We start from the raw sequence: 27485 nt of genomic DNA on the forward strand, positions 1-27485 counted from the left end.
AATTCAGCTCAACATTAATCCCTGTCAAAACTCTTTTAACATGATCGTATGGAAGAGGGAGCAGTAGCTTTGTGGGCTGGATGGTGCTCGGTTGATTTGAATGCGTGTTAAAGACAGGCATTGCTTCTTTGGAGCCCTCGGTCTTATTTGATCCTCCAGGCTGATAATTAGCCCTTTAAAATATTAAATGTAGATTACTGATAAAACTCATTCCATAAAACGCTTGGAAAGAAGGCCGCCGCGCGAATGCAACCACAAAATCCATCATCATCTCGTCAATGTGTAGTGTAGCTGCTGCTGCCTGCCAGTCGGAATAGAGCAGTACTGGTAGCAATAGATGGAGGAGACGATGCCTGAAACGACTGACCGATGGATGCATCGATCGGCGCCGTACCCGTACTGATGATGAGAGCAAATCGCTGCACATATCTTTTGCCTCAAAACATGCCGCTGCTGTCCATCAATCCTGCTGCTCTCGTCTCTTGGAATCTGATCACTTCTTTCGCAGTCCATTGCTTGCATCAGCTCTGGCCACTGGAGGGATGGATTTTTAGAATTTAGCACTTCTTAAAAAATATTTTACAAATAGGCCCCTAAGAATCTTATTACCAGAATGGTCAAATGGACCCTTTTAGGGACTATTCGTAAAATAAGTCTCAAAGAAGGGCTAAAATATAAAAAAAATCAGTTTAGATACTATAGTATATACTGGTACTATGACGGAGGAAGTAAATACTATACTACTCTATTCGTTTCATATTATAAGTTATTTGACATTTTTTTTCTAGTCAAAATCTTTAGATTTGATTATTATAGAAAATTAGTAACAGTTACAACACAAAATTAGTTTTCATTAAATGTATCATTGAATATATATATATATATATATATATATATATATATATATATATATATATGTATGTATATATGTATGTATGTATATGTATGTATGTATGTATGTATATGTATGTATGTGTGTGTATATATATATATGTATATATGTATATATATACATATATGTATATGTATATGTATATGTATATGTATATGTATATGTATATTGATACAATGTTTTTCTATATTGAAAATATTACTTTATTTTGCTATAAAATTAATTAAAATTGAAAAAGTTTAACTAAGAAAAAATTGACTTGTAATATAAAACGATGAAGTACTTTTTTTTTCTTCTTTTAAACAAGACGGCACAAGGGGACAAAAACCGCATAGCCCCCATCGTGCCATCGGAGCGCGAAACGAACGTCCATTACTACGTCCCTCATCGTAGTGGGCCTCTATTAAACGTAGGCCCAATACATAGCGGCGCAACGAAGGCCCAACAGGCCTCGAACACAAACAGCCTTTCGGCCCATCTGGTAGATACTGTACTACTCCCCGCTGTGTCGGTGGCCACACTGCTCCTCCTCTCTCTCTCTCGTTGTCGTCGCCTCCATGCGGATCATGCCGCCGCCGCGCAGTGCGAAACCGGCGAATCCGGAAGGTGCGATGAGTTGGGGTACGCCGCCGATGAATCGACCGGCGGGTGCTGGGGGAGAGCGCGGAGTCGCCGGAGTTGAATCGGTGGGGTTAGGGTTAGCAGAGGCCAGAGGCCTTCGCTAGATTTGGCTACAAGCATATTGGGCCGGCCTAATCTTGGAAGATATTGTTATGGGCTGAGGAGTTGGGCCACAACTTCGAAAGGCCCAATTTAACAAATGGTACGATTTTTTTTTAAACATGTAGCGACCCTTCAATCATTGGTAGCGAGAGAGATCTTTTGCAATATTTTTTGTTGAGAGAGAGAAGATCTTTTGAACTTTAACCCCTGTTTTCTTTGTGATCATTAAGTTACTTTTTGTGCAAAGAATAACATTTGCATACATGTACCATGGTTTCATGGTGAAAACATGAATTGGATTCTCCATTGCATATCAACATATTGTCACCATCTCAGTTCATCAGCCAGCTCGCACACGTGTGCATCCGCGACCTCGCCTGCTCACTCAAGCCTATCAATGGAGACGCCGCCGCCGAACACATCCGTCAATGCCGTCGTCGACTCCAGAGACGCCTTCAGCAGCTTCACACACTGCACAACACACATGATCATGGTACACAATGAGTAATAAATAAATGAATAAATTATATCAGTGATAGGAGAACTTAACAGGTGGGTACAACCTACTATAAAAACATATTAAACATGATGCACGAACTTGTCTAATATGTACGAACCATAGCCAAATGAGCATACCATAATTAATCTTATTGAGTTAAACTACAGCGAGTTAATGTATAATCACAGTCAAATTTGTTTTATTTTTATACGATATGTAGAAGTTGAATTTGAACTTATATATTTATGGAGTGACGTATCACATATTAATATATCTTATTAATTTTATTTCATAATTATTTGAGTTAAATGCGAATAACGATCAAAATCCACTCCCTCCGGATAGAGAAGGGTTGCAAAAGTTTACCTCTTTGGGGCCCAGGTCGACGGTCATCTCGTCGAGAGCGGAGCAATCCTTGACGTCGAACTTCTTGAGCAGCATCACGGCGGAGATGGTGGACATGGGCTCGATGCTCAGGTCGTCCATCACCAGGTACGTCACCACCTCCTTCACGTACCCGCCCTCCCCGCCGGCCGCCGCCTCCTCCTCCTCCGCCGGCTTGCTGCCGCCGCCGGCCGCCCACTTCATCTCCACCGTCATCGGCTGCCGGCACCCCGGGCACGCGAGGGCCGCCGTGTCCGTCACGTTCAGCGGGTTCGACCGGCACGGCATCGCGTACGCGTTGCACCGGTAGTACCGCTTCGGCGGCGGCGGCGGCGGCGGCGGGGGGCGCTCGCCGAGCAGGGGAAGCGCGGCGGAGGGGAGAACGGCGGGGGCGAGCACCGCGTCGCGGCGGTCTGGGCCCGGGGAGGGCGGCGACGCGAGGAAGAAGGCGTCGTCGAGGGCGCGCGCGGCGGCGTAGAGCGTGGCGAGGGAGCCCGGCGCGGCGACGCCGTGGCTGGCGAGGACGCGCGCGGCGAGCCCCGCGGGCACGCGGAGGAGGCCGATGAGGAAGTCCACCGCGTCCTTGCGCGCCTCCGCGTACAGCACGCGCCGCGACCGCTTGTCCACCAGCAGCTTCAGCTGCGGCCCGGCGGCCTTCGCCGGCGTCGTGTCGTTCGCCGCGGCGGCGGCGGCCATGCGGGTCTGGTCGTGTGGCTACAACTCTAGTCTTCTCTTCTCAGTTCTCAGGTCACTGTCGAACAGTTAAAGCACACGTCTCGAACAGCATTGCAATGCACAGCTTATATTGTAGTAGCCATTTGATTGCAAGATTGGAGAAGTAATCAAGCAAGATGTTGCCATGGACTTGATGATCAAATTAGGCATGGTATATTTGCACATGAAGTTACTTTCACCTGAGGGTTTAGTTGGCAATCTGGCAATGTGGCCGTGTGATTCTGGAACAAGGTGTTCTTTGCTTCTTCCATGGAGCTAAGCCTAAGCTAATAGCAGAGGCAACCTGCTTGCAAGTTGCAGCTGCAGAGAAGAAAATATTGGTGATGGAAATTATAGTCAAGGAGGATCACCAACAAAACTGTGAAGCCTTCAGCAGTTGTGATCGATCACAGATTCACAGTTGATATAAGAAAGTCTTCAGAGTCACTGAAGAGCGTCAGATCTGTCCATTAGGTGCCATATACAACAGCATCAGAAAATCATGATACATTGCACTGCAAGTGCAGTTGATTGTTAGGGAACCGATGCCTCCAGGGACAAAAAAAAAAAAAAAAAAAAAAAAAAAAAAAAGAACTGCAGCATCTGAAGTTCAATCACTTGCTGCTAACTAAACCAGCTAGTATAAACATGAACAAGAAGAGTACATGTCCGACAGAGGCAGCTACGTGAAACTATGACTTGTTCAGATGCGATCAAGACTCAAAGAGTCATTCCCTTACTTGTTGTAAGTAGGGCTAGACGACCCTTGGCTCGCTAAGAAAGCACAAAAAAAATGAATCATGTTGCTTCTGTACAGGGAAAATCTAGCTAGAGACCAGAACAGGATGTGTTGAAACCTGTTGACCTTGCTGAGACACGTCTAAAGATCTGAAGAACTTTCTTCACTGCCTTTCAGTCTCTTTCAGGGGCATCTCCTGCGTCTTTCCTTGCGCTAAGGTTCCCGGCATACGTCCAGACCTTCTCGATATCACCAGAAAACAGCTTCTCAACTTTAACCTCTTGTTTTGTCGGTAAGTTGTTTTTGTTCAATGGAGGCTGTACTCTTCCAGGGCTGCCTGTAACTGGAGTGGAGGAGCAGAAAGTGGGTGTAGCAAATGGAGAGGCATATGGTGTATGCTGAATTGAGAACGGGCTTGGGGAGATCCTCTTCTGAACTGGTACGCCAATGCCACGATTGAAGATGGAAACAGAGTCAGCAGCGGCAGACTTCTTTGTTGCATCATCCACATAAATTACATCATCAATTCTGGCAATTATGTTAAATGCCAAGCTCTCCAGAACCCTTGAGTAACTCTCTAGTATGGACTGCCCAACGTCCTGGACAAGAAACACAAGAAAAAAAGATGAATATTGTGATTATGTTGACAGTAAACTGATTTTTTTTTGAAGAGAATAAGTTAAGTGATATTAAAAACAGAAAGGTTCTAATGTAACTATTCATATAATTCAGATCTTAGTATGGCATGCTAGCATGCTCGGTTTTGATGAAATAGAAGGTGAATGAACCATCCAATGCTAACTCTAAGCCCAAGTGCCCAACTTGTTTGACATATTCAACTAAGATAAAATGTGAGGAATAACCTTGTTATACTGGATCTTGTTCATGTCGAGAGAGGTTTGTGGCAAACCAGGGTATCGCAATCTTAAGCTTTGCAACAACCCATCAGCTCTTTGGGACAAAACATGACTCTTCTCTGTATCTCCAACAAGTCCCTTCACTTTTCCACCCCAAGATTTCTTTGATTTTGCTTGAGGCGTGGATTTCTTTTGGCCCTTCAACCTCCACACATGGATGGCAGCCTCTATTCTGTTAGCTACTTCAAGTGTGTGGTGTTCTGATGACAGATCCAAGCAATCGAGGAGGCACTCCGGTGAGAATTGTTCAGCTGTTATATATCGGTAAATTATCTCACCCAGGCAAGATTTACCACTCTGCAGAAAAAAAAAAGAAGAGGTTACTATGTGTGGAACTCAGAGAGATATCATTACCAGTTAAGAACAACTCTTTTAGGAAGGTACTCATTAAGCACATAAACACACAGTAAAGGATATCAGAAGCGACTTGAATATTCATTTAAAGATACAGTTCAAATAATTTATATTCAATTACAGAACAAAAGTTAAAAAGATGCCATGGAATTTCAATATTGCGTCTTCTAAAGCACATTACACAACAAGCCTAAAAGTCAACGCCTAGATGCCATATTCATGACCAGGTTGAACAACCTATACATGAATTACATTTGGGAAATTAATGCCTTAACTAGAATACTATGCATCACTAGCTTATTTTTGCGCGTGATGGTATACAAGCACAGACAAGAAAGAAGCCGAATTTGAGCTTCGCCCAGGTATCTGTTTAATGTTTACAATACTCTCCATCATAAGCTAATTTATATGATGAAGTTCTTTGCATTCTAAATGCCATCAACTGTCAGCTTCCACTGATAATTGGTAAGAATGTTTTCAACTTTTCATTAAAATGGAATACTGGTTGCAAGATTCCAGATCAGATGCTAAAATCATCTTGCCATATAAGGCAGCAAGAAGTAAACCAAGACAGTGTGCAATATGCTAATACCCCCTCACAAAATACATGAGAATTGCACTGGAAAGACATTAATTAGCTTATTTCTGTAACAAGGAAAAACAGTGACTTTAACTCTACTACACATGAATTGATTCCTTGTGAAAAAAATGGCGGGCTGTACAAACAAGAATGGAAATAAATTGGATTTAAGACAGATGATAGTGTGATAGCAACACAGCTAGCTCAAGCGAACGGACCACATTGCCATAAAGGCACTCCCACTTTCACCAGTTGAGCTACAATTACAAGCATGTATGGTGAGAAGAAGTCCTGTTCACTGCAATTTAACACATTGGCCCATTTTTACCAGCACCAGTGGTGTTTTTTCTAGTATAGAGCACCAGTTATTAGTAACTAGTAGTACCAATGAGTTGATAATCTGAAATGATTGTTTACCTTTGGCAGTGACTCCAAGTACACTTCCGGGATCTCCATCTCCGCAAGCACATCGCTGTTAATCGCCATGGCCGCCTTCAGTATCTGGTTCGCACAATCCCTGTCCTGTTGCAGCTTCCTCCTCGCATCCTCCGACAACCCCTTGGGCGGCACCCGCGGGCATGGCAGCCACCATTTCTCCTCCTGCCGCACCGACGGCCGCCCGCAGGAGGACGACGACGACGAGAACGGCCCGCCGCTGTCATCAACCACGATCCCCCTATCCACATACCAGAACTCGGTCTCCTTGAACCCGTCAATCATGGCGAGGAGCATCGCATCGAGCTTCTTGAGCGCCGGGAGGTTCATGTAGAGGTCGCTGCGGGGGCGCGGCACCATGACCTCGAACTGTCCCCCGCCGTCGGGGAGCTCCTGGATTGACGGGGTGAGCTCGACGATGGAGTCGGCCACGGAGAGCAGCCAGTCCATCTCCCTCGTCCACATCGCCTTCCTCGCCGAAGCCATCGGCTCCAGCCTCCACAGCTCGCCGAACACAGTGGCTGCGGATTCGGAAACAACAACAACAGCAGCAGCAACATTATTCACCACTCTCCTCGTCGCAAATCACGGCAATGTGGGGGTTCATGACCGTACCGGAGAGGTTGGTGATGGCGTTGGAGATGGCGAGCGCGGTGCAGACGCCCTTGCCGCTTCCGGACATGTCCTCGCCGAGCAGCAGCTTGGCGAAGCGCTCCTTCATCATGTCCACCTCTGGAAAGCAAAAGCCCCAAACCGAAGCATCTCGTGAGGGGTGGAGTGAGATCTACGCAACAAGGAAACAGCAGAGAGAGGAGAGTTTGTTTGGTAGGAAGAACAAACCGGAGAGGTCGGCGGCGGGCTTGGCGGAGAGGAAGAAGGCGGCGGCGGAGGAAGGGGGAGGGGTCGGGAGGAGCGAGGAGGAGGAGGAGGAGGCGACGCCGCGGGAGGAGGAGGAGGCGAAGCGGCGGGTGGTGGTGGTGGTCGTCGGCGCGGAGCAGTCGCTGGATGTCTCCGACTCGCTGACGTCCGCGCTCGGGCTGTAGCTCCCGCAGCACCGCTCCGAGCCGGCGTCGTCCTCCGACGCGCTCGCCATTGTAGTCGTACCACCCCTCCCCTCCGACCTCCGAGCTAGCTAGCTAGTCGCGGCGGCGGCGGCGGCGGCGGCGGCGGGAGGGAATCGCATCCGCGAGGGGGAGAGGTGGTGGATGGATGCGGCGGCAAGCGAGGGGAGGGGAAAGCGATGGGAGAGAGAGCAAGCACACTGATGACTACTGATGCGGCTGCTCTCCTTTTTATTTTTATTTCTTTTCCTTATTTGAGATGTGTTTATTTAGGAAAATGCTACATAACGTATCCCATTCCGACGGGACTCATACTCAAATCTGTTTCACGATACAAATCATTCTAACATTTCTTACATTTATATTAATATTAATAAATCTAAACATATATATCTATATTAATTTATTAACATCAATATAAATATGGAAAATATTAAAATAACTTATATTGTAAAACGGAGGAAGTAGGTATTACTCTTCCATCCCAAAATATAAGTATTTTTAAGCATAGTAATAAGTCAAATATTTTTAACTTTGATTATTAATAGGAAAAAAATTAATCATGTAAAATTAATATTACTAGATTTATTATTAAACAAACTATCATAATATGTAACCCTTTTTATTTGAAACATTTTACTTTTATATATATCGTTTGTCAAAGTAGCATCTCGAAGATCGTGTCAGTCTAAAAATGTTTAAGGGCCCCTTTAAATCGCAGGGTTGAAAAAATGGAGGAATAGGAAAAACACAGGAATTTGATAGGAATTGAAGTGTAAAACAGAGGATTGCAAAACACATGAAAAACATAGGAATGGTCGTTTGATTGGAACGCAGGAATCGGATGAGAGGAAATTTTCCATGAGGTTGAAACTCTTGTTATATTTCCTCCAAAATTCACATGCAATGTGACATTCCATAGGAATTTCATAGGATTTGAAAAGCTTCAATCATTTGAATCAAAGAGCCAAACAGGAAAGTTTCCTATATGATTTGAATCCTATGAAATTCCTACATAAATCATTTGATTCAAAGGGGCCCTTATACTTTGGGATGGAGGGAGTATTTGATATTCCTTAATAGATATCGGGTGATACCCAGTTAGGACGGAATGATGCCTCTGAGATATCGTCTAAACGGGATCTCGTCCTGTAGCATTCCCCGTTTATTTATTATTAAATTACTACTGTGTAGTGCTAGTATTTGGTCTTCGCTTATTTATGAGTTACCATAGTGTATATATGCCAGCATCGTATACTAGTACATTGCTACACGATAATACGGCAAAATGACAGCAAAAGGAGTACTCATAGTACTATACAAAAGTAGGGAGCTGTATAAAGAACTGTAGTATGGATTATTATACTGGAGTGTTAATTAAGAAACGGGAAAAAATCTATCTGATTGTTTTTAGCTAATATCTAATTTTGGAAAAATGTCAACTAAAATGAAACTGGCAATATAATTTACATGGAACTTTTAAAAGAAAAGGATAAGATTCTTTTTTACAATCCTAATATCTTGTCACTATCATATCACGAAAACCTTTCGATTTGGAGAGGAGACGTAAGGAAAGAGGATTACTACTAAAAATAGAAAAAGATAAAGAGCCTCATCAGTTGTCCATGTCCCTTAATAAGCTAAAACGGTTTATTAGTGAATAAAAATTAATTTACTGTTAAAGTTTTTATATATTTGTTTGTAATAATTTAAAATTCAACGTTAAAAGGAAATCGCATTAAAAATATCGTAAAATCAACTTCAAAATCGAAATCAAGTTTGAAAATATAAGTTTTAGCTTTTGATTTAGCTTATTAGATCAACAGATGATGAGATAAAAAAAACACGGAGAAAGTTGAACAAGTTGAACAAGTTTGAGGAGGAGGAGCAGCACGCCAGCATCGGTTGGTTGGATTTGGCAGGTTGCGGGGGGTGAGGACGGAGGACGTTCGCCGTTCCGTTTCCGTGGCGTGTGGACCGGAGAGGTGGGCCATGCCCGTCAATGGGTGTACGACCTGGGCCCCACCTGTCGGCTCCACCCGATGATTGTCCACGGACCAAATAAGTACACACTCCCCTGTGTCTTTGAAACGACGTGAAAATAAATATAATCATGCTTTGCATGATGAATGTTTGACTTAAATTGACTGCACTCTTTTTCTCTCCTTATTTAGATGTCGAAAATGAATGGTGTTTATTGAGGTTCGCTTTTTTCGTTAAAAAAAACAACCTCTATGTTGTGTCTCGTCTTAGATTGAATTTTTATAGGATGGACTAAGTATCTATTAATCCAGATAAAAGACGAGTGAAATTATGAGACAAGAGCCGTGCAAACGAGCATATGTCTGCAAAAAATAGTTACACCCGACTAAAAGTTTGTGATTTGCTTTGGGATACTTTAAAAATGTGATACGGTTTAATGACACATAGAGAATAGGACACTGTGAATATTATCTTATCGCAAAGTATACTTTAGTTTCTATACGAGGGTTTGGATCTAGTTCGGACCATATCGACCCATGAGGGTTACAATAGGTTACTGGTCTGAGGTGCAAACTCGTCTTTTCTAATTTTTTTTCGAAAATAAAGAAACAATGGCTACTGGTTCTTTGGCAAATCATTAGTTTTGGATGTCCTTGAGCCATGTTTTTTTTACGGTGCTCACGAGAAAATATCATATATTACTTTATTACTTTTAAGTGTCCCATAGTAATTTTGCTATGTACTCCATCCACCCAAAAGTCTAGGAAATAATTTATTCTGTCACCAAAACCAAAAAAAAAAACCATCCACTATATGTGACAAAACCAAGTAACTATGTTTGAATGCAACCAATAAGTATTATATATGACTCTTTCAGTTACAGTCAATAGTTTAACTTAGCACATATAGAGACTACAAACATATCCATCTCATCTATAAAAAAACAGAAAATGAAATACTATGGTTTTTTTGACTTTTGGAAGGATTATTAGATGGAGGGAGAGTATAGTGAGCATACGGAAGAAGAGTATACGTAGTACTACTGACGTAGTATAGTACTCCGTACTTAACAACAAGTAGCTAATCCGTCCTACGTGCCATGCATGTTGATGCATACACCTCACTTGAAGTTAGTACTACTACTCTAGTACGTATTGAAGGGAGTAATTCGTTGTCATGTCCATACACGGCCGGAGTACAAACGTACGTGGTCCTCTACATGTACTCCTGCTTGGTTGCAACCGGCCGGGCAGAGAAGCAATTTGCATGCAGCCGTGAACACAACGCAAACTACTAGTACTAGCTCACTATCACTAGTAGTCTCTCCTACTCCAACACTAATCATCGCAAGTGTGAGACCATAACTGCCTCGGGATGCGAGCCCGGCCCGGCCCTCTCTCGCTCGCCACAGTCATCACGTGCATCATTACTACTTAATTTCATCCATTGCAATTATATTTGTGGGCTCTGCATGCTCTTCCGCTTATTATTAGTACTAGAGCAAGTTTAATAGTAGCCAATTGCTAGCTTCAATTTATCTATAGCCAATATAATAGTCAATTCATACAATAGTTGTTTACTATACTACTAATATATGGTCCCACCTGTCATACACACGTTTTGTCTTACCAATCTGTAACCAACTACTCTTCTCTCTCATCTTTTATCTCATTAAAATATGTTTATAGCAAGTTAATAGTCTGATATTGTACCTACTCTAATACTACTAGTAGTACATTTGGATGGATGCTCTAGAACAAGTTAACAGCATATAAAACTAACTTATTAGCACGATGCAAATTATAGGCATTTGACGGAGGAGCGGCATTAACGTTTCAAAATGCCAAGATGAAATTCAGGCGAAATTTGCTCGGTTCATACAGAAAACGGGGTGGACTGATCTCCATGGATTGGCGCACGCACGGTACGTACGGGTGGGCGTCGCGGGGCAGGCATCATTGCGACTTTTGTATTCACGTGTATGTACTACGACTTGCTGCTATCCTATACCGGAGTAGTATATTTTACTACACAACGCCTAATCCAAGATTAGATACAGGTTAATTAATCATACTTTAGTACGAAGTAGATTTTTTTCCCCTCTTTCCAGTGTCTCTCTGTGTTATCTCAAAGAGAGAGCTCAGGGAATCAGAGGAAGAGAGGAGGAAACCCGGCTGAGAAAAACGAGGAAGAAGGTGCCCAAAGCAGCAGGGTTCACAGCCCTGTTACTCGATCGAAAACCGCTGAGAGCAATATATATCTCTAGTTTTTCATGAAAACCGTTCGTAGATCCGCAAAATACTACAAGATTGGGACAATTTTTTTTGTCAAAAACATAAAATTTAGTTTGATTTTTTTTAACTTAACAAAAAAAAAACGAGCGGTAGAGATATTCCTATAGTGTAGTACTTACTGTAAGTGTACATCTTTCATTACAAAATAAATCAAATCCCGATTATAAATCTGGATAAGTGCTTATCTATATTTGTAGTCAAGATTTGAGTTTCTTCTTTAAAACGGAGAGAGTAGTTTGTAACGATCGGAACATGTCATCCTTTTCAATGGCCGTCTTGTGTTGTGGGCATGCATAGCAAGGAGGGGTAGGAGCTATGGCTTTGTAGGGGGGGTACTGTGGCTGTGTGCTTGTCGTCCAAAAGACCAAAGTCACTTTGCCCCCCTGTTGCCATGCCTCCTGCCACATTGTTGCCACGACATGCATTATTTGATGGAGACTCTGCTGGATCGAAATGGTAGCTTGGACAACCACCAACCGAACAAAGCTCTCAACTACTAGCCAGCTTAGCTTCCAGTGATGATCGATCTTCTGCAGCTCTAGCATGTAAATATAGGTGTATATACACGGCCTGTACCATTCCAATACAGTAGCTCCAGTAAAAGATGGCAAAAACAAATTAAGGCCCCTTTGAATCGCAGGGTAGAAAAAACAGAGGAATATGAAAAACACAGGATTCTGACAGGAATTGAAGTGTAAAACAGAGGATTGCAAAACACAGGAAAAACACAGGAATGGTCGTTTGATTGGAGCGCAGAAAAAACGCACGAATAGGATAAGAGAGATAGACTCAAAGAAAATTTTCCAAGAGGTTGGAGCTCTTGCTAAATTTCCTCCAAAATCCACATGCAATGTGCCATTACATAGGAATTTCATAGGATTTGGAAAGCTTCAATCATTTGAATCAAAGGGCCAAATAGGAAAATTCCCTATAGGATTTGAATCCTATAAAATTCCTACATAAATCCTTTGATTCAAAGGGGCTCTAAGGGTGCTCCTAGAGTATACAAAATAGTAGGTTTTAACTAGCTAGTAAGTCAATTATCGGTGCATGTACTAACGGCTAATTATTATTGCCAGAGGCGGATTCAGGCCTTTTTTTGAGGTCGGCTAACCCCACAGGTTTTTATAAAACATCATATAAACCTCGATTTTCATGTATAAATTCAAAATAATTTAGAGAAATGACCACACTTAAATACAAAACACTAGTAATTGACCCCGCAGGCTTAAATTCGTGGCTCCACCACTTATTATTGCTGTGGTAAGTGATGTACTCGTCGGTTATGAGATGCATCTTATGAAATACTAGTAGCTTAGTCATTGTAGGGTGTGTACGTGTGTTTGTAGCGATAAGTGTGTGTTCGCATGCATTTTTATTGTGTTTGGAAAAAAACATCAGTTATTTAAAAAGAAAGGGAGTAATACGTGACACCACACTGGCTATGATGATATATGTACTCGTTTATTAATCTTTTTTTATCTATGCTGGTACAGGAACAGACTCTCTGCTAGTATACATCTCACACTCGCGTCAGCACATCTCTTCTGGCTCTGGCTACTGCATCTCTTATTCCCTGATGAAACCGTCAATCCTTTCCTCCTCCCTACAACAAAGAACAGTGATTCATCTATACCAAAATTAACTAATCCCGTCTTAATTGTTACTCCTACAAAGTACTAATTAATTGTTGGAATGTGCTGAAACTGCTACCGGGTACTACTTTGGATCTTCCGACACATGAGGAAGAAGAGACAGAAGAAACAGTGCGTGACTTTGGATTATTCTGGACAAATTAGATCGGCGAAGTGTGGCGCATGTGCTGCAGAATTTTTTTCCCCTCTTTTTTTGCAATAGTTGATCAAAATAGCTGTGTTGCACAATCCACAATTGTTTGCCAACGTATTCTCCTGTTTCACCTTGTCCGGGCCGAGCTACTACATACGTATAATTGCTAATTTGCTACTATGTTGGTTGTTGGAACAAATGAATACACATGTGCTAGCTAGCTAGTACTCTCTCCATTTCATAATGTACAGTCATTCTAACATTTCCTACATTCACATTATGTCTAGATTCATTAACATCAATATGAATGTGAAAAATATTAGAATGACCAATATAAATGTGGAAAATGTTAGAATGACTTATATAGTAAAAGGGAGGAAGTAGTATCATAAAAACCCCACTGTCTACTTGCTCATTTCCGTTGGATGGAACAGTGATTTCATCTATTTTTCAAACGAGTACTATTAGCACATAGGGTGACGTTGAAGAAACAGTATATATATAGTTTTATGTGCCCATGTTAAGTACGAGAGGCAAGTAACAAGCCTGATACCTATAGGTATTTTTTTGAAGTGTGACATATTCTAATACAACAAATTTGAAAACTGGTCAGCTAATAAACTGGAGTATACCATACCTTCAACGGTCAGCTAATAAACTACTCCATCCGTTCCAAAATATAAGTATTTTTAGTATAGTGACAAGTCAAATATTTTTAATTTTGACCATTAATAGAAAAAAATATAAAAAGGAATAATTATGTAAATTGATGTTATTAGATTTATCATTAAACAAACTATCAAAATATGCAACTATTTTTATCTAAAGCATCTTACTTTTATAGATATTATTGGTCAAAATAGCATTTCAGAGACTGTTTTTGGGTCCAAAAATATTTATATTTTGGGATGGAAGGAGTATACCATACCTTCAACGGTATCATGTTAAGTATTTCCTCCATCCTAAAGTATTACAACCTAAAATTGAATTAGACCTATTCTCTGTTCATATTCTATCCAAATTCAATGTCTTAGGATGCGATTAGCTATAATATTTTGGAACGGGAGAGGTACCCCTATGCTTTATGTTTTCTTTTTTCTATGGGGAATAGTGATTTCATATAATGTAGCTGGCCCCATTGTCAAATGGCATATTTGCAATCGAGAAGTAATTTATGAATAAAACTTTTATATACGTGTTCTTAGCGACCTAAAAGCAAAGGCTGAAAAATAAACTTCGATGAGAAAACCTCAAGATCAGCTTTAAATTTAAGGTTAAAAATTCAAAATTTGGCTGATAAAGCATAAGCATAAGCGAAAAGATAGGGCTGGAACATGTAGGTTTTTCCTGCATTGATGAAACCTGTCGTGTCGAGTGAAGTCGTGTCACCGGTAGATCACGAATGGGCAGCGAGATTTCGGAGCATCTTTCTTCAGATTGTTGGGCCTCATCTTTTCGCTTATGCTTATTAGCTAAAATTTAAATTTTCAATTTTAAATTTAGAGCTGATTTTAGGGTTTTTTTATCGAAGTTTATTTTTCAGCCTTTACTTTTAGATCACTAAGAACACGTATATAAAAGTTTTATTCATAAACTACTTCTCGTTTACAAATATGTCGTTTGGTGATGGGGCTGGTTTTCTGACCTAGCTATTTTTTCCTTCACGAAGCCGGCAGCTTTCGTTTTCACGGCATTGCATTCAGTTCTCTACTTTGTAGAATAATATTTTTAGCTGATTTTTATCGAAGGACTGCGTATGAAACTCGACCGAAAATCCTTCACTTCTGCAGAATTACGAGCGGTTGGTTGTTGATACCGTGAAATGAAAGGAAGAATACCGGTGCCATACTGCCATCTGTTACGCCACTATACTACGATGCTAGGTACCCAGGAAATCCAGAGATAGCCAGTTGGGAACTTGAGAAAAAAGCTTCACACCACATGCCAACGTAAGAGCCGTGCAGCTGCTATGCTTGACAGATTCTTTCTCCAGCTATTACATCCTTATCTTTTTCTTTTGCTCAGTTCTTTTCAGTTCATCATCACGTATTCCCTACACTCGTACTATGAGTATAGCAGCATGACGCAAGAGTATCTAACATCGTTGGGACTTGGGACACCAGCAGTCTCTGAAAGTACAGAGCATATGAATTTCGTAGGAAATGATGAAATTTTCTACATGCGGCCCCAGCGTTTTCTATCAAACCTTCAAATGTTTTGAAAAAGAAAGAGAGGAAATAACAAGAATCATATACAGAAGAGAAATTAGGCAATGTATCATTTGAAGATAGGTGCAGAGCACTTGTTATCATTACAATGGCAACCCACCACTTGCGGTAGCTGAAGCTCTTCATTTACCTGATTTTATGTCCCCGGAAAGCTTTAGCTTTTCTGACCACTACACACTACCAAACTAATACAAGCAGGCAGGCACCAATTTATAAAATATCCAGTCAAGAATATGATACAGCACTTACAATGATGAGGGGATGTGTTTGAGCAACACATATCCAGAAAGCACGGCGCGGTTGCGTTCCTTGACCTTTGTTTGATAAAGCACCCTACAAGAGCCAATCATTCCATGGGTTTGTGTTGCGAAAATTCAGCAGCTACAGGAATAATTCAGATAAAATATGTTTACCTCTGGCCTTGGAGCCACATTTCAGTGACTAAAGTTTCTCCAGGATAGACATGCAGAAGAAAACGGCCAAAGATGCTTTTCACTGCTGTTGGATCTCCATTGCAGAAAGATTTGATGACAGCGCGGATCGCGAATCCAAGGGAACTGAGACCATGCAGTATTGGACGAGTGAACCTACAGAAGTCCTTGTCAGATAGTAGAATCTTATGCATGGAAAGCCAACTCCGGGTAAATGAGGATCCCGCAATTGGTAGTCAAGAGCTTTATAAATCATGTGAACATGAAGCATGATGAAAATTACTGGGAGGACTGAAGCCTAGTCATCCCAATACGAATAAAACAATCTGTGACAAATTATTTTGACCTCGCGAATTCATCGATTTGTGTGGGAAAGATCCAAATAGATCTGATAAGGGATAACCATGCTCGATGGACTTGAGTTTCTTACTGCTACTTTTATTACCTTTCACTGCTACAGTGAAACATTGTTTGCCTTTTTAGGGAATATATTAGTGTTTTAAGGAACACTGTCAAGTTCTTTAGTCCTATATAGACTTGTTTAATAAGAACAAGAGGCAACAAATAGTTGGGTGCTCTTTAGATTTCTATCACATATGTTGCTAACAACTGAACACTGGAAACTTTATCTGATGCAAGATCCAGTGCAAACATTTCCTAAACGTCAGTGTACGAATATAAATGCGTTCATCCTGGTAAAATAAAGCACATCAGAAACACTGAAAAACGGTAGTGGCATACATACCCTGCAACCTGCGCAACCATAGGGTCTGAATGCAAAGGATTATAGTCCCCAGATAACCTGTACAATAGTGCCTGGATGAACAATGATAAGTGATAAGACTTTGAAGAATCCAAGTTACATATCGAGAAATTTATCTTTTTCAAAATAGAACTGGTCTTGCCAAAAGAAATTTTGAACTCAAAACACTCAAAGAGCAGATGCAAATTATGGTACTTTGGATGATTTATGCACAATGAACACAGAAATTCATCAAAACACAGACCATATAAGAAAATGGTTACTATAGTCTAATTGAGATGCTGTGTACCACTATTACCAACAAAGACATGTAATTGCACACACATAAAATAGCATGCCGAATGAGCAACATGCCTGGGATTGTTGTGTCTGGTCTTCATATACTGCAGAAGGCGCTGAATTTGGAATAGAAATGCGAGAAACCTGGTTAGTGGGATAACTAGCATAGGAGTATGGTCGTGAAGGATCAGAAAAGCCTCCAGCACCACGCAGGTAGATAGTACTCCTGCATTAAGCATCAATTGCATTGCTTCTCTATATTTTATAAATAAATAAATTGGGATGTTTGAAATCGTAAGGCCATCTCACAGACCTGTTCATACATAAAACTTCACCAGAATCTTTGACATGGGTTGTAGTCTCAATCTCAAGAATAGTTGCTTTCCCTGCATATGGAAGTAGTCTCAGTGAAACCATTTCCCAATTTTGAGCACAAGATCGTTTTGCTTGCTTCGAATCAGTGGGTATAGGATTTATTGATGAAGTGGTCGAAGAGTTCAAAGGATGCAAATGGCAGTCAATCAAAAGTGATTTATATTGTTCTGCGGTATTCTGATGGTCTGACCAAACACTCCTGCTGGTGCGGATGAACACTGGTAGCTGAGGGACACTATGAATAATAAACTTGATACTTGCATAGGATGAAACGGGAAAAAAAAAAGATTCACCATAGCATATGATTCCTATAATAGATGGAATTTGAAGTTGCAAATCTTATATTGCAAGAAGCACAGAGATTTTTTTTAAGAGAGAGTGTAAGAAGCAGAGCTAAAGGCTCAATAGAGCAAGTCATCAGGAAAATAGGTTATATACTTGAGGAGCTCCATGGGAAGTATTTCAGTTTATGGTGCTTCTTTCTTTCTTTTTATGAAATGCTTCAGCTTTTGTTTCAGATCTAGCAGTGGCATGGATTAGAGAGATGATAAAAATTAATTTCAGAACAATAAGGCAACAAGCAGAGCTGGTTAAATTTAGTACCTTTGTCATGCAAGCCAGCTATCTTGGTCTTGTTTACAACCTGGAGAAATAAAAATAAGGAATCCATAAGTTGCCACAAAGGATGAGGGAGTCTCAAGAATGTTTTTCCATCCTGATATCGATAAGCTAAAGGAATTTTCAGTTGTGTAGTAAGTAGTTAGATTACTATCTACTGGGCAATAGTTCTTTCATCAAGGCAAGAAATAATAATAATAATAATAAAAGAAACAAGCAAAATGATGGGTGTTCTTTACTTCTTTTGACAAAACATTAGAGAATGATCTCCTTGTGAGCTATCCTGTCTTGATGATAAAGTTGATCATAACTAAGGCTGTGTTTGTTAGATGGGGTTGGGAGCTAATTTCCCGCGCATGTAAAACGGAGTGACTCATTAACACATGATTAATTATCTTCTTTTTTAAAAAATGATTAATATGATTTTTGAAGCAATTTTTCTATAGAAAACTTTTGCAAAAAAACACACCGTTTAGTAGTTTGGTAAGCGTGCGTGCGGAAAACAAGAGAGGTGAATTGGGAAAGCATGGGGAAGAACACAGCCTAACATGAGTATACAAATTCAATTCCAAAGGAAGATAATCCATATATGTACATCCACATTGACAATTATTTGGAAATAAAGTCACTAAATATGAAATATCCTTTGGCCAACTTCTAGACCAAAACTATGATAAGTATCATTCCAGTCAGTCATTGTCTATATGTATCTCAGGCTCTAAGCACAACAATATTAAAACAAAATGTTTTGAGACAGGAAAGCTACTTACATTGGCACGCGAAGGAATTGGCTTGTATATCTCTATGTAATGTTGACCATGCAATAGAAGGCTTGCGTCAAAGCTGAAGAAAAATAATAAAAGAAAAAAAAAGCTAAAGAGACAAATTGGAGCATACATATTGGAGCTACTAAAAACATAGATAAATGGATAAGAAGTGACAAAACTAATGGTAGCGAAACATGGCACGGAGGGAAAGTAGAACTCATAAGCTACTGTAATTATGTGATGGCTGATGAACATCTTACTTAAGGCCAGGCACATCAACAATTCCGAGCCCATTGCTGTTCTTGAAAGGAAATAAAGAAGCAAAAGTAGGAAGAGCCTGTGATTTAATAGAAATAAGGAATGTGTTAGTCTCACACGGTCACACCATTTTCTAGATTAAGACTCGGTGTTTCAAACAAATGGAGCAGAGTTTATTGATGGCATGTGAATCTGATAGCAGTGCAATGCGTTGGTAAGTCCCACGACTATGCATGTCTGACTCGTTATATTCACTGGATGAGAACAGCATGGACTCTCGGCATGGCTAAACATAATTCCTGAGCAATTACTTTAGTTTCATTCTCACCATCTCATCCAACAAAACTACAATATTAATTATGAATTGCTGGTCGCTGAACCAGAATAGAGGACTGTTTATTCACCATAAACTCGTAGTGTTATTCCCAACAGTCACACCTTGATGACATCGATGGTCAACATAATCCTCCATAGTGAACAAGCTGTCAAGCATATAGTATTACTCTAAGGTGGATGGAATTCAGCTAAGGACTGTAATCAAGCATTAGCTCCCCAAGTCCTGACAAAAAGTAACTAAGACAAGACACTGATTGTAACAGCAGATAATCCATCAGAGCTTTGGCAAAGCAGAATATGTCTTGGTACGTTCCAATTTAATTTTGTCCGCAAATGTGCATCTTGGTCAAGATAATAAAAGCATTGCCGGCTTACTAACTAAGATTCTACAATCCCTACAATACACACGATTCCATATCGCTATCTAGAATGCTAGTAGCTCAGTACAACACTATTATATCGCACGCACGAAATTCCCCCCAAATCAAATTCAGCAGCGCAATCGCAAAATGCCAACACAATATTTCCCCCAAATCAAATCCAGCAGCGTAATCGCAACGACTAGAGCGTCAGAACAAGAACGAATTCGCACCAAAACGAGATGTGTTTAACCGATGGGGGCACCTTGATGTGTGGCTGGCCGTCCCTGTGGTACACCAGGTGCAGCTCCTTCTCGTCGACGGCGTCCGCGCCGCACGCCCCGACTCCGAGCGCGTACAGCGCCACATCCCTGCGAAGCAAAACACACACACACACACACACACGGGGAGCCGATCAGATCAACCGGACGAGCGAGCGGGCCGGGGGCCGTTCCATCGAGGGGCGAATTCCGGCCAGCTGCTCACCTCTCGTCGTAGGCGAAGGAGACCTGCGCGCGCGAACAGAGGAGGAGGCATCAGAACAGAACGCGAAGCAAGGGAGAGGGAGGCGATGCAGGGGCGACCTAGCTAGCACCTACCTCGGGGAAGCTGTGGGAGAGCACGGCCTCGGGGTCGACGGCCGCGGCGGGTGGTCCGGATCGCGCCGCCATGGTTTGCCGGCCGCGTTCGTCTGCGTGTCGCCGGCGACGACGTCGGACTGTGGGAAGGGGAGAGGTGGCGTGGAAGGGGAAGAGAGACGGAGAGGTGGTCAAGTAGTAGGTAGTTTAGCCGCCACATACAATTTCTCCGTCAAATATTCTCGCTTAAAATATACCAACACTAGCGTATTGCTTCCTCCCACTGTACAAAATTACTACTTCCCGTTTCACAATGTAAGTCATTTTAGCATTTTCCATATTCATAGTGATGTTAATGAATCTAGATAATGATAGAATGATTTACATTGTGAAACGGAGGGAGTACTACTATTAGTAAAATTTGTGAAAACCATGTGTTTTAAACTTATGGGAGTGTCACTGTTACTTTGGTATTTGGTAGGAGTACTAGATGATAACAACATCGGGTAGAAGAAGATAAATAGGATGTATGCAAGCATACAACTTTCACGTGTCAGCGCACAATATACATATGAAAATCATGAATTAACAAAGTTTGTTGCTCGGTAAATTTCATCATATTATATAAGATGTTAATATTTTTTGAAGTCAAACTTCTGAAATTTTAACCAATCTCATAGAATACGTTACAATATTTTCAATGCAAGCTAAATATAATAACAGAATATATTTAATGTTAAATTTAATAAAACTAATTTAGTATTATAGATATTTGTATGTGTATAAATATTATCAAACTTAACAAACTTTAACTTAAAAGGAAATCAAAATGTTTTATAATATAAAATAGGAGGAGTAAATTAAGACTAAGGTATTCGAAACACATGTTTGTTGCTGTCGATGTATTGGTTTCCAACAAGTAACAACCATCCAACCAACGATAAACCAATTGAAACAAGCTGCTGCGAGGACAGGACCAAATGAGCTTCGCCTCACCACGATGAAGACATGCGACCGAGCAACAAACTTAAAGATTAGAGTAAGTCTATTATTCACCTCTCGAGATGGCGTCCAATCGTTTTTCATATAGTTTGAAAGATTATCAAAAACTTAAAAAAAATAAACAAAATAAACCAGTAGAAACTGATCACTGATCAGACTCAGAACAGGAGGAACGAGCCACCCGGAAGGGACGTTCCGTCGAGCAGGTGGTGGGCGCCTGGGCGGCCGCAAAGCAAACCTGTCGTCGTAGCAGAACGCGACCTGCAACAATGGAGCGAGAGAAACTGAGAATCAGAGGCCGCCGAACCTGAGAATTCCGAGAGAATGACAAGAACACGATCGCGCGTTACCTCGGGGAAGTTTTGCGAGAACACCACGCCGGTGGTTGATGGCGCTGGCGGCGACCGTCGCCGCCACGAGCGCATTCGCCGGAGAGGATGGCGTGGCCATGGCGCAGCTGCCGCATCAACGCCGGAAAATTCTGGGGGACGAATTGAAGCGAAGGCGTGGCGGCATCAAATACCCCTTAGCTTGCGAATAACAAAAATTTTACGACGAAAGCGCGCGAAAGGGAGTAATTTAGCAAAACCGATTTGAGAAAGCGACCAATGAGGCAATGACCCTGCATTTGTTAACTATTTCGTCGTTTCTTTTTCCCCGAATTTTACTGAATTCAAAATTTGATCTAGTCTTCTACCACGCTCTAAATATACACAGCTATAATAATCCTTACACTGATTTAATTTTTTTTGTACGTTTTGTATGTAGCGTGTCAGATCGCCGGCGGAATGTTGAGATGAAACGGCGGCGGCGGCGCCGTCCTCTGCTGCACGACGAGCACGGAGCCCATCTCCAGCGACTCCTCCGACGCGAGCATCTCCCCGACCGGGCCCACCTCCGGGCACTCGATCATCTGGACCCACCCCTCGAGCCCCACCACCAGCTCCGGCGGCTGCCGCCCGCCGCGCCCCACCACCACGAGCGCGAACGCCCCCGCCGTCGCGCGCAACGCCGCCGCCACGTCCACCGCCCCGCTCACCGCCCTCTCCACGTACTCCGCGCGCTCCTTCGCCACGTACTCGCGCCGCAGCTCCGACACGCACCGCTCGTCGGGGTCGTCGTCTTGGACCACCACGGACAGCACCTCCTCCTCGCCGCCGTCCTCGTCATCGTCGTCGTAGATGCCGATGTGATTGGCGGCGCTCGTCGTCGGGATGCGGTGGTCATCGTTGGTGGCGACGCCTAGCACGAGGCGGATGACGGTCAGCCTGATGGCGCCGTCGTTCTTGGCGAGGCGGCACGCGAACGCCACCGCCTCCCGGTCGTCGGGGCCGCCGAGGAAGACGGCGGCGATCTGGGTCCCCGCCTTCTGGTCGCCTTGGTTCCTCGCCGCCGTCGTCTCCTCGCTCGTTGATATCTTGGTCGGCAGCCGGAAGCTGGCGCCGCCCCTCCAGAACGGGCGGTCGGCGAAGACGCCGACGGTGCACGGGGCGAGCTCGAGCACCTTGCGGTTGAGCTCGCAGCGGTCGTCTCGCCGGCAGACCATCTTGCCGTCGTAGCGCTGCTCCTTGTGGTATGGCAACAGCAGGAGCCCGGCGCGGACTTCCTCCAAGCGGCGGTGGATGTTCTTCGCGTTCTTCATGGCGGCGCCGCGGTCGCCGACGTCGAACTGGCGGATGGCGAGGCCGGTGACGGAGGTGAACACGTCGACGGCCCAGTTCACCTGCGTGGCGTCGTCGATGCGGCGGTCAATGTGCTTGTCGCTGTCCTGGACCCGCTGGTGGTAGCGCTTCGGGCCGACGTGGTTGCGGCTGGCGTCGAACAGGTGGAGGACGTGGATGGTGGGCTGCGCGCGGGGCGTCGTCGCCAGGAGCTCGAGGAGGCTGAGCATCGCCGGCGCGCCGCGCGCGCCGTGCACGCAGGCGAGCATGCGCAGCTCCTTGTCCGGCGCCATGTGTTCGAGCGCCTGGTCGCTGCACGCGTACGCCTCCTTCTCCTTCCGGAACAGCACGGCGAACACCGGCCCGGCGACGACGGTGCTTATGATGCTGCCGACGACCATCGCCATGAGCGCCTGCTCCGCCCATATCTGCACGCGCGGCCAAATTAGTGGCGCCATTGTGGTGGCTAAGCTAGACGTCGGGTGCAAACACGTTACCCCTTCCGAGCTAGCGAAGCTCATGTCGATCATGTTGACGTGGCCCTTGATGTTGAGCAGGACGCCGAGGCGGATGGCGTCGGCGAGCGGCATCTTGAGGTACCTGGCGGCGGCCATGGTGCCAGCGCACTTGCCGAAGAGGCCGAGCAGCGTGAGGAGGACGGCGGGCACGACGATGGCGCCGGACATGGCGCCGAAGTTGATCCTCATGCCCATGGCGCCGAAGTAGAAGGGCAGCGCCAGGGCGTGGAGCGGGTAGGCGATGGCGTCCATGACGCTCCTCGCCACGGGCCCTTCCCTCGGGAACGCCAGCCCCAGCAGGAGGCTCGCCGGCACCCCGTCGAACCCGGCGTGCTCCGGGAAGTTGCCGACGAAGGAGACGGCGACGAGCAGCAGCACCAGCTCCCAGTTCCCGATGCGGTGGCGCCCGGCGTTGCGCCGGTTCATGTACGCCGCCACCGGCCGGAGCAGCGCCATGGTGACGCCCACCTTGAGCAGCGCGAGCACGCCCATCCCCAGCCGCTCCGACGCGCTGTACCCCGGCGTCCTGCTCGACGCCAGCTTCATGCACGAGAACACCCCCTCCCCGACGATGCAGATGATGTTGGTGGCGATCGCAGTGGAGACGGCGAGCCGGCCGCCGCCCGTGGCTGTGAGGTCGAGCTCGGCGGCCATCCTGGAGACGTCGACGGAGGCGGTGTTGGCCAGCGTGAGCATGAGCACGGCGGAGAGCAGCTCGGGGGACCTGACCGGGGTGTGCATCATGCTGCCGTAGATGCCGCCGGAGACGAAGGCGGCGAGGAGCAGGCAGGTGGCGACGCTGGCGTACGTGACGACGGTGCAGCGGTGCGCGTCGTTCCAGAGCGCGGCGAGGTCGGCGTCGAGGCCGACGTAGAACATGTAGAAGATGCGGGCCTCGGAGACGTACCACCCGTAGGTGTCCTCCACGTTCTGGACCTCGACGTGGACGACCATGTCGTGCAGGCCCAGGCTGCCGACGGCGACACCGGCGACGATCTGGGAGATGGCGCTGGGCTGGTTGTGGCGCCGGAGGGAGAGGTGGATGAACTTGCCGAGCACGATGACGGCGGCGCCCTGGATGACGATGAGGAAGAGCGTGTCCAGGGACACGTTCTGCACGGCGCAATTCATGGCCGATCCACCCATGCCAGCCGGCTCGCCGGCTCGCCGGCCGAATGCCAACGGCTGGCGAACGTGCGGCGGAGGAGACGGTGGCCCTGCAGCTGCAGCCTCCAACGCGGCGGGATGTGCGGTGTTGAGGAGGGTGGAGATCTCCTCTCTCTGGTCGGTCGTTCGTTCGTTCGTTTGGGTGGTGATTAGTTGTTCCACACTTCCAGCACCATGTTGGAGAAAGGTGGTTGTCAACCCAGGTTTATGTTATGTTTTGTTTTGTTGATGATTCATAGTAATCACCGTTGTACATAAACAAATGTAACCTCCCTCTGACCTGTGCTAAATCATCGTATGGCTTACAACATGCGTGTCTTTTTCTATTTAAGAGAACCCACTCTATTACTGTCCTAAGAACAAGATCAATAGTATCGCCTAGCTTTAAATATCGTCGACATCATTTGTAGTAAACTTAACTTACAATCTTTTTTTCAAGTAAAATGCATCAGCGGTCCTTAAACTTGTCAGGAGGTTTCACTTAGGCCCACGAACTTGTAAAGTGCACATCGAGGTCTCTAAACTTGGTTTATTGTATCATCCCGGTCCAAAGCCGTGTTTGACCGTGGTCTTGCCTACGTGGCATGCCACGTGGACGATGACATGGAATTATTTTTCTCTTCTCCCCTTTTTTTTGGACCCACTGTGGCCACAAAACCTCCTCTCCTCTTCTCTCTCTCTGCCGCTCGTCTCCTCCTCGCTGACTCGGCCGCCGCCGCCTCTTCGCGCCACGCCGTGCCACCGTAGCTGCTGACGATAAGCTGGCCATGGCGGCGACGGCGGATCCGCGGGCGAAGCCGCCCGCTGCGACGTCGACGCACCACCTCGAGCCGTGGGGGCAGCCGTCGCCGCCGCCGCCGCCGCCGCCGCCGCCGCCGCCAACTCCCTTCGATGGTGGGATCGAGGAGCTTTGGGTAAAGCTCATGGGTCACCTACGAGATGCCGCCGACCGTCTCCACGTGCCCTAGCCTAGCCCCCACCCTCGCCGCCGCCGACAACAATGAAGCCCGAGAGCCTACCTGCAGAGATGGACTCCGAGCCTGAGCTCAAGGCCCCACCTCCGTCTCCACTTCTCGCCCTGCCACAGCTGCAAGCGAACGGTGCAGCGAGGCCGTGGAACCCGCTACAGCGGACACGGTGGCGCCCAGCCGCCTCCATGTTGTGGGCGGCGGCAGTGCCCATGCCGTCCTCGTCCCGACGCCAGAAAGCGTGCCGTTCTTGGTGGCGCCCACCCCGGAGGAGATTGAGGAGGACATCTATGCGCCGTCGTCCCCCTCCCTCCCGTCAGCGCCGCCATCCTCCTCCCCAAGTCGCCGCCGTCCCCTCCCTCCCGTCAGTGCCACTGTCCTCCCTCCTGTCGCGCGCTTGCCTTCGGCACGGCGGCTCGGCGAGTGGAGCGGAGGCTGATGGAAAAGGAGATGGAGGCGCGACTGTGGAGCTCATGGTGCAGCGGCCGCCGGAGAGAAAAACAAAAGGAAGAAGGGAGAAAAAAAAAGAGAAGAAGGGAGAAAAAAATAAAAAAAATTCCATGTCATCGTCCACGTGACGTGCCACGTAGGTAAGACCACGGTCAAATGAGACTTTGAACCGGGATGATACAATAAATCAAGTTTAGGGACCTTGATGTACGTTTTACAAACTCGTGGATACAAAGGCTAGAAGGTTTCTAGTAGCTTCTAGACAAATAGAAGAAGAGGGAGAGTAAAGATCGACAAGGAACCAAGGCGGGTTCTAGGTCGCCGCCGCCGCCCAGAAGCCTCTCAGCCGGTTCTGTCCGTTCTCTGTTCGATCCCCTCTCTAGTGCTGCTCCTGATGCTTGTATAGTGCTCCTGATTTGTTTGCTTGGACCTTTTTTTTTTTTAGAGTGGTTGACAGTTCACAGGCAGCCCATTGGGTTCCTAACAATATAGCAGTCATCACTAGGATGAGCAGGCCCAGAACCAATAATGCCAGCATCGCACCCTTGTTTCCGTCGACGAGAAGAAGGGAAAACAGGCACTTGGACAATCCGGCCGAGAAGCAAAACGCCTTAAACGCGATGCCGTGCCTGGAATAGATGCATCACAGTTCTGGATTAGCCTACAGGCGAATAGCCGTCGCAATCATCTGGACGTCGTCGTCGTCCAGCCCCGACACCAGCAACCTTCCCGGCCAATCTGGCGGCATTACTCCTGTCTCCAACGCCACCTCGATCTCATTCTCTATGTTGCCCATATTAGAGCAAGTATAATAGTATGTTATAAGCCGGCTAAATGCTGAGGTGGAGGAGAAGGGAGAGGGGAGAGAGGAGAAGTAGGCTGTAAACTTACCGCCAGCTTGGACACAAGAATCAAGAAACTCTGTGAGAGAGACAAGCGAACCCTTTATTAATTGTAAAGAGCTAACTATTACTATATAGGTAGGCTGAGAGAAGGTTAAAAAAAACCTTATAGCCAACAGATCAGCTGTATTATTAGCCTTAGCTCTTACCGCCGAATTACCTGTGCGTGTTCCACACTTCCAGCACCACATTGAATGTGGTTGTCAACGCAGGTTTACGATTCCAGAATTGCTAGTATTTGAAATGAGACGAATTCCTAGTTGGATCCGGCAACAGCAGCACGAGTTGCGAACGTTGAATCCTTGCAAACGATTACGATTACAGTTTACAACACAGTGCACATAAATTAGTCTAATACACTGAGAAGGATAGGAGGGTTTGTCACTTGGTCAGCCGAGCCGGTTCCGGATCATCAGGCTAGTGGCGTCAAGGCCCTCTCGATCCTCCAGAGGGTGATGATGG

General features: G+C 45.1%; 4 protein-coding genes and 1 pseudogene across 6 annotated transcripts; 1 reads left to right on the plus strand and 4 right to left on the minus strand.

Annotated features, from left to right (window-relative positions):
- Positions 1–1797: 1797 nt before the first annotated feature.
- Positions 1798–3440, minus strand: LOC127784940 (uncharacterized). The gene is made up of 2 exons (XM_052312368.1): positions 2481–3440; positions 1798–2086 (listed from the first exon to the last, which is right to left on the minus strand). The coding sequence occupies exons 1-2, from the start codon at positions 3192–3194 to the stop codon at positions 1997–1999; spliced, it is 804 nt and encodes a 267-aa protein (XP_052168328.1). The 5' UTR covers positions 3195–3440; the 3' UTR covers positions 1798–1996.
- A 363-nt stretch (positions 3441–3803) lies between these two features.
- LOC127784939 (rop guanine nucleotide exchange factor 1) lies at positions 3804–7498 on the minus strand. The gene is made up of 5 exons (XM_052312367.1): positions 7078–7498; positions 6853–6969; positions 6220–6758; positions 4815–5165; positions 3804–4550 (listed from the first exon to the last, which is right to left on the minus strand). Exons 1-5 carry the CDS (start codon positions 7328–7330, stop codon positions 4125–4127), a joined length of 1686 nt encoding a protein of 561 aa, XP_052168327.1. The 5' UTR covers positions 7331–7498; the 3' UTR covers positions 3804–4124.
- Positions 7499–13056: 5558 nt separating this feature from the next.
- Positions 13057–20574, minus strand: LOC127785410 (enoyl-CoA hydratase 2, peroxisomal). Of its 2 annotated transcripts, none has more exons than XM_052312850.1 (12): positions 20377–20574; positions 20264–20286; positions 20043–20148; positions 19085–19161; positions 18828–18900; positions 18043–18082; positions 17378–17450; positions 17140–17290; positions 16768–16838; positions 16005–16178; positions 15841–15924; positions 13057–13181 (listed from the first exon to the last, which is right to left on the minus strand). In XM_052312850.1, the coding sequence occupies exons 1-12, from the start codon at positions 20446–20448 to the stop codon at positions 13145–13147; spliced, it is 981 nt and encodes a 326-aa protein (XP_052168810.1). In that variant the 5' UTR covers positions 20449–20574; the 3' UTR covers positions 13057–13144. The 2 variants fall into 2 exon arrangements, with proteins under 2 accessions (XP_052168810.1, XP_052168811.1); XM_052312851.1 differs by lacking the exon at positions 13057–13181 and adding an exon at positions 15629–15721 and having other exon boundaries at positions 20377–20573.
- A 691-nt stretch (positions 20575–21265) lies between these two features.
- Positions 21266–24962, minus strand: LOC127784254 (cation/H(+) antiporter 2-like). Of its 2 annotated transcripts, XR_008019474.1 has the most exons (3): positions 22091–24962; positions 21708–21838; positions 21266–21618 (listed from the first exon to the last, which is right to left on the minus strand). XR_008019474.1 is itself a non-coding variant. In XM_052311448.1 (2 exons), exons 1-2 carry the CDS (start codon positions 24680–24682, stop codon positions 22130–22132), a joined length of 2484 nt encoding a protein of 827 aa, XP_052167408.1. In that variant the 5' UTR covers positions 24683–24962; the 3' UTR covers positions 21967–22129. The 2 variants fall into 2 exon arrangements, 1 of the variants encoding a protein (XP_052167408.1); XM_052311448.1 differs by lacking the exons at positions 21266–21618; positions 21708–21838 and having other exon boundaries at positions 21967–23446; positions 23516–24962.
- Positions 24963–25470: 508 nt separating this feature from the next.
- Positions 25471–26933, plus strand: LOC127783833 (leucine-rich repeat extensin-like protein 3; annotated as a pseudogene).
- Positions 26934–27485: the final 552 nt, after the last annotated feature.

The sequence above is a fragment of the Oryza glaberrima genome, chromosome 9 (genome assembly GCF_000147395.1).
Source record: "Oryza glaberrima chromosome 9, OglaRS2, whole genome shotgun sequence".
In the NCBI taxonomy this organism is placed as follows: domain Eukaryota; kingdom Viridiplantae; phylum Streptophyta; class Magnoliopsida; order Poales; family Poaceae; genus Oryza; species Oryza glaberrima.

What these genes read in the sequence shown, in the direction of transcription:
- LOC127784939 (XM_052312367.1), bottom strand. Translation starts at nt 7,330, where the DNA reads ATGGCGAGCGCGTCGGAGGACGACGCCGGCTCGGAGCGGTGCTGCGGG. An exon ending in GCCCGCCGCCGACCTCTCCG is followed by an intron (nt 6,970 to 7,077) that starts GTTTGTTCTTCC and finishes TTTGCTTTCCAG; the next exon opens with AGGTGGACATGATGAAGGAG. An exon ending in ACAAGATCCAGTATAACAAG is followed by an intron (nt 4,551 to 4,814) that starts GTTATTCCTCAC and finishes TTTCTTGTCCAG; the next exon opens with GACGTTGGGCAGTCCATACT.
- LOC127785410 (XM_052312850.1), bottom strand. Translation starts at nt 20,448, where the DNA reads ATGGCGGCGCGATCCGGACCACCCGCCGCGGCCGTCGACCCCGAGGCC. An exon ending in GAAGTTTTATGTATGAACAG is followed by an intron (nt 17,291 to 17,377) that starts GTCTGTGAGATG and finishes TGCTTAATGCAG; the next exon opens with GAGTACTATCTACCTGCGTG. An exon ending in ATGTGGCTCCAAGGCCAGAG is followed by an intron (nt 15,925 to 16,004) that starts GTAAACATATTT and finishes TGGCTCTTGTAG; the next exon opens with GGTGCTTTATCAAACAAAGG.
- LOC127784940 (XM_052312368.1), bottom strand. Translation starts at nt 3,194, where the DNA reads ATGGCCGCCGCCGCCGCGGCGAACGACACGACGCCGGCGAAGGCCGCC. An exon ending in TCGACCTGGGCCCCAAAGAG is followed by an intron (nt 2,087 to 2,480) that starts GTAAACTTTTGC and finishes TGTGTTGTGCAG; the next exon opens with TGTGTGAAGCTGCTGAAGGC.
- LOC127784254 (XM_052311448.1), bottom strand. Translation starts at nt 24,682, where the DNA reads ATGGGTGGATCGGCCATGAATTGCGCCGTGCAGAACGTGTCCCTGGAC. An exon ending in GCTTCGCTAGCTCGGAAGGG is followed by an intron (nt 23,447 to 23,515) that starts GTAACGTGTTTG and finishes CCGCGCGTGCAG; the next exon opens with ATATGGGCGGAGCAGGCGCT.